Consider the following 12,598-nt stretch of genomic DNA (forward strand, 5'->3'; position numbering starts at 1 on the left):
GTGGTCTTGCTTTTAAAACTTTTTTTAGGGTCATCCTTTTGTAAACTTTTTTTGTGTGATAAATGATTTGCTATTAAAGATTGGCTTGAAATGCTAACGTTGACTGATGCTTGCTGCTGGGCGAGGCGTGTGAAGCGATTTTTTTATTTAAAAAAAAACACTTTTTGACTAGAAAGATGGCCTTAATCTTTGTAAAAAAATCTACTTTGGAAAGCAACAGTTTTATTTATTAGTTCCTGTTATTTATTAGTTCTTGGACTTGTTTGGTGTTTCCTTTTTCCATGTGGTTAAGATGTCTTTGTTTTGACAGAGCTTGCGCATCACGTTAAACCTTAAACCCAATATTACCATGCGCAAGTAAGTGCTGCCCACTTTCCTGTTGCTGGGGAGCACCAGTGAGGAGACTGCTGTCGCGCTTGGGATCTGCTGGCGGGCTCCTCATAGGCATTGGGTTGGCTACTGTGAAATCAGGATGCTGGCCTAGACAGGTCTTTGGCATGGTACAGAAGGATCATGATCGCTGCTCCCCACTCACCCTGGGAGAAGGCTAACCAGGGTGCCTGGCTTACCATTGTGTGCAAACCAGGAATTATGGTTTGTTTTGCTTCCTCCAGAAACCATAATCCGTCACCAAGGTTTGTTTGGAGCAAATGAACTTGGATTTGATGCAACACTCAATTGGGATCATAGTTTGTTTCCTTCCAGAGCAAACTCTTCTGCATAGTAAGCCATGGTTTTGTAGCTTATTGCAAGTGTGGGAAACCTTCAGATGCTGCTGAACTTCCACCATCCCTGGCCATTGGCCAATCTTCCTGGGGCTGATAGGAGTTGGGTTGAGGGTTTTTTTTGCTACATTAGCAGCACTGAAGTGAGCTCCCTGGAGTGCAAGCCTAGGAAGTGTGTATGGAGATCCATGCTGCCCAGATGACAAGACCCGCTCCCTTGGCTGATGTGGTCCAAAGGAAAGCAGAGCAATATGCTTGGCTCCAGCTTGGCTGCAGGAGTTTCCGGTAGGAGGCATACAAGATGGCATCCAACCATTTTAGGGACTCCACTCTCGATTTGTGTAGAGTTTACTCCTTAGCATTTTCTGCTCCTGAAGATGTTCCGCAAGGTAGAGGGTAAGGCCTGGTTTACTTTCGAAGCCTTTCTCACAAATGAGTATAGCCACAGGACAGTGGAGGTTTGTGATCAGAGTTTTCCCTTCTCCTAGATGGGCTACCTTCCCAGATTGACAAGCCCTATCTGCCCCTCTCTTCCCTCTACAGCACATGCAGAAACTGCCTTCTTGACCGTTGGACCCACTATTGGTCTCATCCACTCAATCCACTGGAGCCTGTCTTCGCATGCAGGGCAAGACCCTAACTCATTGAGGGTTTCAGACCCATTGGCTACCCTCACCCAGTTTAGCTGGTCATTTGAAGCCATTTCCAGGGTGTTGCCGCTGTCTCATGCTGACAGCTTCTAGGAGCCACGGATGAGAGCTGTGTGCAAGGGCACCGAACCTGTTGCGGACAAACTGCCCAGAAGGAGCACGATATGTCCTTCCCCAGAGATACTGCCCCTCACCTAACACCCCAAGTTCAGGAACATCTGGAGGTTCTCCACTCCTGGCTTACTGTGACATGCAAACATGGCCACTGCACCATACAAAAGCTGGAATAAACTGGGTGTGCTTGTGTGTGTGTGATCTCCCCTTAACTTCCTGGATGTTTACAGTGGGATGCTATTGTTTCTCTGTAATGCAGGACGGATATAATTCCAGGGAGCTTCTCAGAATCGGTGCTCAGATTATGGGAGAAAAATGTAGGCCAGCCCTTAATGAAATCCACAAGTTCCATTTTCCTCCCTCCAGTTTTAGCCAAATCATTGTCCCCCGCTCTCCCAATATCCTTGTAAAAACAGTAGCTAAGGGCATGTGTGCCAGAAAAGGTAAGAGGCCTGGGTCCTTTGGCTTTTCTGCTCTGACTTCCCTGCAGCTTAAGTCCCATCTCTTGTTTTCCGTATAGATTTTGCACATCTCTTTCTGGCTAAACCAGCTTTGGTAGTGACTATATTGCAAAGCCACAGTGCAGAGAAGCCTCTTATGTTTCCTGGCTGGAGCACTGTAGCGAGCGAGGCGTTTGAGAAGCCAAACTCAGAGCAAGTTTAATTGATTCCAATTCTCCCTTTCTGTGTGCCAAAAGTTTCCACGGCACTCTCTGCAGCAACTCCTGTCTCACTTGGGGTTTGCCAGTCCTTCCCTGCTGCTAGATCTGCAAATCCAGAAATGTGTGTGCCAGCTCTCCTAAGGCTTGAATTCTTTTCTAACAGGGAAATGTTTCCTCTCCAAACTTAAATGGGGACCTCTTGTGGCAACTTTGGCAATCCCTTGCACAAACACCAGTGAGTAAGGCTGCACATGGAGGGATTGTCTGTTCAGAAGTTGCACAGAGGAGGAAAAAAAATGGGTTCACTTTTTCTTCTTTCTCTTTGGCTGAAGCTCAGACATGCTTGGGAGCCTGGGAGCCTCAATGGCGCCCCTTTGGAGGCTTTATTTGGGGCAGAAACCCTGGCTAGACATCCCCCCCCACCCCCAGCCACAGCTCTGCCTAAGAAGTGCTGGGAATTCTTTTGCAGCATGGCGTTATGGGGTTCCAGGAAAATACAAATCTGTTAGGCTGACTTCTGTCCTAGGTAAATTGTGTGTGTGAAGAATATATTCTGATGATATACTGGATCTGCATGGAAATGAAAACTCCAGGGGGATTCCTGCAATCCTGTTTGTAGTGGGAACTAACACACAAACAACCCTTACTGTTTTCCCTCCAAGAAAGAAACATTTTATTCCGAGAAACTCTTTTAATTGGGGGCATGTTTTATTTTGTGAGCTAATCCTTGGTAGGAAATCTAAAAACATTTTTGCAGTGTTTTGAGTTTGCTCAATATGTTGGTCTTTCAGTAAGTGGATTCTCATGGGGCTTTGTGCAAAAATCCCCCAATAAGTTGACACCCCCCCCAAACCCCCAGAAGACTTGTTTACTTGCTTGTAGTCACATTTAAAAATAAATAAATACACACTTTCCTTCCGTTTTCAGTGGAGATCGTTACACTATAAAATGACTTATTTACAAACCAGCTGCTGTCCCCCCCCCCCTCTGTGTGTTTGTGCTTTTTAAATCTTTAAATCTCAAGAGCAGGGAGAGACAGCCTTATGTTCTGTGCAGGGCCATTGGCCCATGAAAAAAGCCCACCGGGGTTGCAACTGGTGGTGGGTGGAGCCAGAGCATCCCTCACTCCATGCCACACCCCCAGGGCCATATCTATAATTCTCTGTCCACGGGTTCACTGGTCTTCAACTGTTGAATTGAGACCCATGAGTAGGTCATGGCCTGATTGAAGGTGAGTCGCAACAAGAGCATTACCACCTTGCAAAGATATGTTAAAAGACTAAGAAATGGGTCCCCAAATGCATGTTTGGCTTAGAAGTAGATACTGGATCTGAAAAGGTTGAATTCTGCTGCACCTAGTACAAAGAGCTCTTGCCCTACATGATGGGTGAATTTTAATGTTGTGCACCAGCGGAATCCGGTGCAACAGCTTTGCTAGCGGAAACTTGTTTTGCACAATTGATTGTGCAACGATGTTACCACAGCAACGCCTTCTCTTGTGCAACAACGTCATTCTGGTACAAAACATTTCACCAGTGTAACATGCATGAATGCATCGTTTTATTTTTTTATGCCCCCTTTCCATAACTAAAACCATGCCCAAGGCAGCTTACAATGCAAAAAATAAAAATACAAACATAGCAAAAGCAGTCATAAACTATGAGCAGAGCTCATCAAAAAGTACTCAGCCCAACTGAACAATTTCCACATGAATTGTAGGAGTTACCACTAAAAAATAAAAAAGCAACAATACTCCCCCAAAACAATACCGAGATGTTGCACCCACCCCAATGCCTGAGCGACAAAGAGACCCCAGGGGTTCCAGCACTTACCCAGCTTTTGTTTTTCATGGAATGAAGACTGGTTGGTGGTTTTATTCTCACACACACAACCTGAGCACAGCATCATCCCATGTGCTTTACATTTTTGTAGAGCTGCGAAGAAGAAAGCAGAAAGCAGACATGGTCCTGTTCCAAAGCAATAGCTGAACCAGAATATAGAAGGGAAATGGGCACAGATCCAGTTCCCTGGCATGCCCCCCCCCCAGAAAAGTAAGAAAATACAGGCAGCAAAACTTAGATTAGATCCACAGTGGTGAAAGTTCCTAAATTATTTGTATAGTGACACAAGAATGGCTTTGTAGAAAAGGCCCTGTGTTACACACCAGAGTTGGTAGACCGAGGAAACAATATACCGTATTCTTCGCTCTATAACACGCACCCGACCATAACACGCACGTAGTTTTTAGAGGAGGAAAATCCGTAGGCATGCCACCCGTAGGCATTTCCTCCATAACACACACAGACATTTCCCCTTACTTTCTAGGAGGAAAAAAGTGAGTGTTATGGTGCAAAAAATACGGTACATTACAGTCGTACCTCGGAAGTCGAATGCAATCCATTCCAGAAGTCCGTTCGACTTCGAAAATGTTTGGAAACCAAGGCACGGCTTCCAATTGGCTGCAGGAAGCTTCTGCAGCCAATCAGAAGCCACGGAAGCTGCACTGGACATTCGGGTTCCAAAGAACATTCACAAACCAGAACACTCACTCCTGGGTTTGCAGCATTTGGGAGCCAAAATGTTTGAGTCACAAGATGTGCGTCAACCAAGGTACGACTGTACATTACTTCCTTACTCCCATGATGAGGGGGATTGGCCAAGCTTAGCCTGGGAGGACAGCTTACTCTATGATATTAATTACTTCATGCATTAATTAGACGTAAGCATTTTGGTTATATGAGGCTGGTGGTCCCACATATTGAGGTTTTAACATTGAAAACCATAAAGTGCATCCCTTCTGCATATCGGTAGCCAGGTGAAGTGTATACATTTGAAACAAGCCAGTGAAATGAACTTGTAAGTAACTGTGGCGTCTGCTTTGGATGGAATATTCTCTGCCCTTCAGATATCTTCTCTTGTTTTGCTACAAAGTGAGAAAAAGCAGATGAGTTGCTAATCTTCCTGTGTGGCACTGACTTGCTTTGACGAAGCCCAGCTGTGTGACACTGGCGAACTTAGCCAATTAAACTTCATTAGTCTTAATGCTGCGTAAGCCTTGCCTCCATGGTGGTATCGCAGCAGCACCTTCGGAGTAAAGACGTTATTATCCATGCTCAGGTTGTCTTCAGGCTGAGATAAAGTGGTGCCCCGAAGCGGACAAACTTGGAAGAAAATCTGAATGAAATCCATGGGACTGAACAGCTGAAACGCATCTGGCAGAAAATTATCACCTAACTGGTCTTCGCTAGGGCATTTCCACCTCCCCAAGATTGATTGTTATCCATCCAGTGCCCTTGCTAGATGGTGTCCACCATTATATTTGAATATCTGTGTTTTGGGATGCTGCTCTGAGCACCGTTTTAGGTGGCAGAGTGATATGTGCATGTAAAAACAAAGATGTATCTGAGCGGCCCTGCAACAAAATGTTGCAGTGTGGAGTTTGCTCCCTTCCTCAGTTTTCTACCACCCTCACCGCACGCTGCATTCTGTGCAAACTAAGAGTACTCCGGACAGCACTGCAGGGCTCTTGTAAGCTACTCAGAACCGTTCTTGTATTCAGTGTGAACTACAGTTCACTGGAATTGTCAGTCACTCTCTTCCTGCCCCTTCCAAACTGCAATTTGGGGACAAACACATTCATTTGCTTTGGGATTTGCATTAGTAGTTTGTGTGTGTGTGTGTGTGTGTGTGTGTGTGTGTGTGTGTGTGTTTAAAAAATGCTACACACGAACTTGGCTATAGCATGAATGCTGCTACCTTCTGCATTTTTGCAGGGTGGGGTGGGGGATGTGAACACACTTGTTTCCTGAAAGCTTCATGTTTGAAAACTGCTGCGCTAGATGAAGAATTATTTTGGATGAGTGTTCAGCTTCTGAAGAGTTAAAAGCAAATCAAAGCTTCAGTTCACACGACGGCATCCCAGCGGCAGGGTGTGCATTCATGCTGCTCCTCGTTTATTTTAATTTATTTCAATCATATCTTTTACCCCCATTTTAATGGAAGTGTTTTCAAGGTGGTTTTTTACGGTAGAGTATCTCAAACAGTAAAAAAAAACAAGGCAAAACAATGCTATAGGCTAGTAATGAAAATAAAATTAAAGCAAGGGACTAAATAGCAATAAATCAATAAAAACAGCTAGTGGATAAAAGCAACATAAATATGCTGTGTTAAAAGGGCTTGAGCAAATAAACTGTTTTGATTTGGCACACAGTTGTGGGGGCTCATTGCCCATGATGCTAGCAATGTCATGGGCGCAGTCTAATAGGTGCTCTCAACAGAGCCAGTGTGGTGTTGTGGTTAAGAGCAGTAGACTCGTAATCTGGTGAACCGGGTTCATGTCTCCGCTCTTCAGCTGCTGGGTGACCTTGGGCCAGTCACACTTCTCTGAAGTCTCTCAGCCCCACTCACCTCACAGAGTGTTTGTTGTGGGGGAGGAAGGGAAAGGAGAATGTTAGCCGCTTTGAGACTCCTTCGGGTAGTGATAAAGCGGGATATCAAATCCAAACTTCTACTACTACTACTACTACCACTACTCTTCTTCTTCTTCTTCTTCTTCTTCTTCTTCTTCTTCTTCTTCTTCTTCTTCTTCTTCTTCTTCTTCTTCATATTCTGTACTGTACTCCCAATTGCAGCAGATATCTTAGCTGGGTGAAAAAATTGTATCGCTCCCGCCACTGAACATGACATTGGTGTTTTTCTTTTCACTGAGGAAACGAGATATTCCTGCAACGGAACTATCTCCTGCAACAGCACTTAGCAATCAGTCTGTTTAGGGAAGTTTTTAATGTTTGAAGTTCTATTCTGTTTTTAATGTTCTGTTGAAAGCTGCCCAGAGTGACTGGGGAAACCCAGTCAGATGGGTGGGGTAGAAATAATAAAATTGTTGTTGTTGTTATCAACCATTTTTCCATACAGTTGTGGTGTGCAAACATACCATGGGGGAGAGGAATGACACTTATTCAGTGGTTATGGCGCATGAAACCTTTGAGTTCCGAGTTCATCCTCTCTCTTTGTCTCTTTCTCTCTCTCTCCTGTAGCCCTTTTGACACTGAAAGCCTCGTCTTGTCTCCTGGATCTGCCTCCAAGTTTTCTGTGGGGAGCAGGAAAAACTCCATATACAGCTGGACCCCACCAAACACTCCCAGCTTCCGAGAGAAATATTACCTTGTAAGTATGAGCGGGATGCAAAGAGCTTCTGCGCTCAAGTGCTTACCCTCCCAGCCACTTTTGCAGTGTGTCGTGACGCCTGCAGGAAATTGTCCCACTTGCTGAAATGTATCGGGCAAAGGAAAACAAAAGTATGCTCAGTTAGCAGCCTGTGATAAATGAGTGTCAGCTCCACAATATACTAGTCTTTTCTGGCTCTCTTCAGACAGGAGCCGTGCAGTTTAGAACTGTTGCTAATTAATGAACCTGATTAATTAACTAATTAATTAATTAACTGTTGCTAATTAATGAAATGAAGATGTAAAACACCAAGGGCCTTCAAGGAGCTGAAGAAGTTTCTGGTGAAGCGGAAAGATTGAAAAACAATGGGTGGAATTCAATGTACATTTACATGGGGGTTACGTTCTGAGGCACCACACCTTTAAGTGAAATGGTGTATGTTGGGAACACCACTGCAAAAGCCTGAAAACACCCTCTAAACCTCTGAAAAACAAAACCCCTTTCAAAAACAAAACCCCGACGGGGGAAAACAAAAAAATTCACCAAACTCCACCACAACCACTCCCTTCTTGCTCAAATTCCAACTCTCCACAGGCCTTAAACGTCTGTACAAAGGCTTGTGGGATTGCTGGGCGCTGTTTTTGCACCATTTTTGCCATTTTCGTGCTCTTTTAGGGTCATTTCTGCCCTTTTCTGTGCCACTTCCAGGTTTGCTGCAATGCATACAAGTGCAATTATGCATGTCTTGAACATGTATAAATGGGACTGTAGCGCTAAGTGGGGCATGTGCACAGGGAATGAGGGCCACTTGAGCAATGAGATGTTCCCCACTCCACCCCGTCCTCTGCCCATGCTCCCCAATTCTCCAGTGTGGTGTAGTGGTTAAGAGCGGTAGACTAGAAATCTGGTGAGCCGGGTTCGCATCCCCGCTCCTCCACATGCAGCTGCTGGGTGACCTTGGGCCAGTCACACTTCTCTGAAGTCTCTCAGCCCCACTCACCTCACAGAGTGTTTGTTGTGGGGGAGGAAGGGAAAGGAGAATGTTAGCCACTTTGAGACTCCTTCTGGTAGTGATAAAGAGGGATATCAAATCCAAACTCTTCTTCTTCTCCAGAGCAGATTTAGGGAACGTGGGGGAAAGAGGAGAGGGGGGAGGAAGTCCCATTGTACAAGAGAACCTCATTCCACATGCACAACAAGTTAGTTGAATCCCTCCCTGGATGAGTAATTTTGCAATTGAGGGACACTGGGGGGGGGGAGAGCTTAGCCTCTAGAGAGGAGAACTGAACTTAACACTGGAAAAATGAGAAACTGAGAGAAAATGAAGTTGACAGATTTGCTCAGTGTAGCCATTGTTCAGAGATGATGAGAGTTGCGGTTCATCAATGTCTGGAAGGTCGCAGGTTCCTTTTAGGAGTTGCGCTTACTATGTGCTGTAGAAAGGCACTAAACTGCATAATTCCACCTCTCTCTCTGCCTCAGTCTGTTTTGCAGCAAGGGAAAAAACAAGCAGATATCAGGGACGAGGCGCGAGATCCCTGCATCCTGAGCTACTTGGCCGACTGCGATTTCGACATGAGTCTGAGGAGCACCAGCCACAGCCTTACGGAGACGACAGAAGGCAGCTCGTTCAGCTCAGAGGACCCGAAAGGGGCAGAAAGCAGGAACATGACGCCACCTTCGAATCAGAGGGCGCTGCCCATGCCACTGACTATCCTACAAGATGCTTGTGTGGCAGGAGAGCAGCAGGACCTTCTGCTGTGCCAAACTCCCAGCCGCAGGACTCTAGACATCCTACAAGAGACGACCCATGCTGACCCCGCTCTCGCCACACCAACACACCCACTGGATCAGGAGAAAGTGAGGAGCAAGTCCACCGCCCGGGACAGGAGTCACCATTTAGTACAGCAAAAGAAGGTCCTCTCTGCTGGTCGAAGAGGATCGAGAGGCAATTCTGATGTCAGAGGTGGTAGAAGGACTAAGTCGATTGAGAAGACGCTTCAGGAAGTATTGCTTTTGTTGAAATCCCAGCATCCGAGCCCTATCCAACTGGAGGAATTGGAATACCAGCTTTTCTGCATCCGGGGCAAATTAAAGGTAAAGAATTGTCAAGCTTTAGCTCTCGGTACTTATCCTTTCCATTCCCAAAGATGGCAAGAATGTTTGCGCAGACATATGGATTATGCCTGAACCATGCACAGGGGTGAAAATGTTCCTAGAGAAATGCCCCCTAAAGCAGGTCTGGGGAATCTGGCTTTCTAGATATTATTGAAAGCCAGTGTGGTGTAGTGGTTAAGAGCAATAGACTCGTAATCTGGGGAAAGGAGAATGTTAGCCGCTTTGAGACTCCTTCGGGTAGTGATAAAGCGGGATATCAAATCCAAACTCTTCTCTTCTTATTGGACTATAACTCCCATCATCCCTGACCATTGGCCATGGTGGGTTGGGGCTAATGGGAGTTTGGGAAATCAGGGTGGTGGTGCTGGAATATTCACTGGTGATATCTGTGCTACTGATAGCCCACGGGGATGAAAAGGGTTTCTACTGAAAAGGAAATGCAACTAATTTTGCATTTTCCAACAGCCGAAAAAGTACCAACTGAAACACTCCTCTGTGGAGAGCTTGATGGTTGAGACAGTGCTGGAAAGCTTTGACTTCCTCAATGCTGATGGCAGTGCGGATGAACTGTCATCTCTCGGGAGTGTAAGGACCCGCAGTACCAGGTAAATTTCCAACCTTCTTTCCCTATCTGCAGAAATGCTATACTGTAGATACACAGCCCTGCCTCTGAGAGGTTAGAAGACTATGAGAAGAAGAGTGATGGCCCAACAGGGCTAGATTAAATAATTATGCTGCCTATAGTATTGAGTCAAGGGAGCCTTCATGCTCTACCAACTGCTCATCTACCAAATGTGCCACTCTGATAGCTTCCCAGAAGCTTCTGGTTGACCACTCTTGACAATCAAGGTGCTAGAGTGGATGGATTGATGAACTGATCTAAACGGCCTTGGCCCAGTATACCTGAAGGAGCATCTCCTCCCCCACCGTTCTGCCTGGACACTGATGTCCAGCGCCGAGGGCCTTCTGGTGGCTCCCTCACTGTGAGAAGCAAAGCTACAGGGAACCAGGCAGAGGGCCTTTTTGGTAGTGGCACCTGTCCTGTGGAACGCCCTCCCTTCGGATGTCAAAGAGATAACAACTACCTGACGTTTAGAAGACATCTGAAGGCAGTTTTTAATGTCTGACATTTTAATTTATTTTAATGTATTTTTAATCTTTTGTTGGAAGCCACCCAGAGTGGCTGGGGAAACAAATAATAAATTATTGTTATCATTACCCACCAGCTTTCTTCTGATGTTCTGTTCTTATGTTCCTTTCACTGAATTCCTTTGGATCACTGGAATCTGATCCCGGATCATAACCCAGAGGAAGCATTGACCATATTTCCTCAGTAAGATAAGGCTTGGTTCACCACCCATTCCCCTGCTACCCTGCTTTATTTTCATTCTATTAATTATTTGCTTCCTTATCCTTGTCCTTAGCACCAGCAGCTACAACAAAGCCACACTTCCATCCCTGGGCTATGATACCAAAAGAGAAAAGAAGGAGTTAACCACAGGCAGTGATGACCTAGATACGCTTCTGGAAGTTCACCTGCAGTTCTGCAGAGCTCTTCTGCAGGTGGGGAATTGTGTTTGATTGCTTTCTCTTTTCTTTTTTAAACAGGGGGGAATTGGAGTCTTATTACTATGATTAATCTTACGGAACGGGAGACTCAGGACAGTCGGTCTTTGGAGAGAAGATTGCATTGTTTAAATGAGCACAATCATCAAACATTATAACCGTTTGTCATGAGTTGGGATTGGCGGGAGAAACTCAAGTTAGTTCTCATTCAAAGGCGAACCTACCTGATTCGCACTCTCTGAATCAATATGCAAACCCAAAAACAGCCATCCTTTGAAATTCTCACTTTTCCGAATTCTGCCTTGTAGGTCTCCAAGGCATGTGTTCAGGAATGCATATACTAAGGCAACGTGTGTATGAAAATGTACATATTGGGGAAGATAACATATACAAATGGGACAATCCACTTTGCAAAAATGTGTATTGTTGCATACGAATTAGGAGAAATTCTCACTTTAAAAAATGCTTTGTGAGAACTTTTTAAAAAAATCACAACCTGATGTGGAAATGTAGAGAACTGAACTTAAGGCTGGGAAAAAGAGATTGGGAGAAACCAAAATCAACAGATTGCTGCATCCCTGTGACTCATGTGTAAGAAGAAGCTCTGCTAGATTAGAGCAAAGATCCATCCTCTTTCCCAAAAAGATGTTTCTTGGGAAGACCACTAACAAGACAGGGAAGTAATGGCCGTCTTGTGCATACCTTGGAAGTCTGACTTTTTTGTGTAATTGGAACTCTGACTTTCCCTTTTCTCATCTGATGACAACAGGGCCGGACAACCCTAGGTATTTTTCAGGTTGGCTTGCAGCCCTATCCCTGCATCTTTTGAACATATGAAGCAGCCTTTATGCTAGTTCGGACCACTGGTCCATCTAGCCCGGTATTGTCCATTCCAGGGGTAACCAGCATGATGGACCACAACTGCCACCATTCCTGATTACTGACCATGCTGGTTGGGGTGATGAAAGTTGGAGTCCAACAACTTCTAAAGATCATCGCCACATCGAAAGGGCTACCTCTGGCCCAGTCTCATTGGCAGCAGCTCTTCAGGATTTCAGGCAAGGGGTCTTTGTCGACATGCAGAGGGCCAGGAGGCCAGCTGGCTAGCTCCAGCTGGGCTGTCTCCTTCCTGGCGTCCCACTGTGAAGACCCATCACCTCTGCTCCAACGTAAATCAGCGACCCAGGCTTCAAAGCCAGGGCACACTATCAGCAGATCAAACTGCGCACACAGAATAGGCGTGAGGCTTGTGGAAGCATACTACAACTATAGATTTATTAATCATAAATCAGGACAAAGAAACATGTCGTCTCTCTCGTCTTCTCAGAGAGAAACGGGAAAAGCAAAAGCAACACACAATGGAAGTTCCAGCAAGCTGTGCTGGAATGTAAACAGACATGTGACACGCAACAGTTCCATGCGTCTGCTTCTTAAGGTGGAATAGAAATCTCAGCAGTCTTTCCCAGCTGCTGCTGCCTGACCCTGTTAAGCGGAGATTCAGGGACCTTCAGAGCTTCTTTCTCTGAGCTATGACCTTCTCCTTGCTTCTGAGAGTGCCACACTGATTCACATACAGTGGTACCTCGGGTTAAGTACTT

The 12,598-nt window shown here is 45.5% G+C and overlaps 1 protein-coding gene across 4 annotated transcripts in view; it reads left to right on the forward strand.

Moving 5' to 3' along the window:
* The window catches only part of RIPOR3 (RIPOR family member 3), a 106,288-nt gene that overhangs the window by 74,064 nt on the left and 19,626 nt on the right, over positions 1-12,598 (forward strand). For all 4 annotated transcript variants that reach the window (XM_081196093.1, XM_081196094.1, XM_081196095.1 and 1 more), the window contains exons 12-15: positions 7,187-7,316; positions 8,799-9,413; positions 9,900-10,039; positions 10,859-10,997. In XM_081196093.1, the coding sequence (XP_081052219.1) occupies positions 7,187-7,316; positions 8,799-9,413; positions 9,900-10,039; positions 10,859-10,997 (1,024 nt within the window). The remainder of the gene's footprint in view (positions 1-7,186; positions 7,317-8,798; positions 9,414-9,899; positions 10,040-10,858; positions 10,998-12,598) is intronic.

This window comes from Podarcis bocagei, assembly GCF_964188305.1.
Source record: "Podarcis bocagei genome assembly, chromosome: 5".
NCBI classification, from domain to species: domain Eukaryota; kingdom Metazoa; phylum Chordata; class Lepidosauria; order Squamata; family Lacertidae; genus Podarcis; species Podarcis bocagei.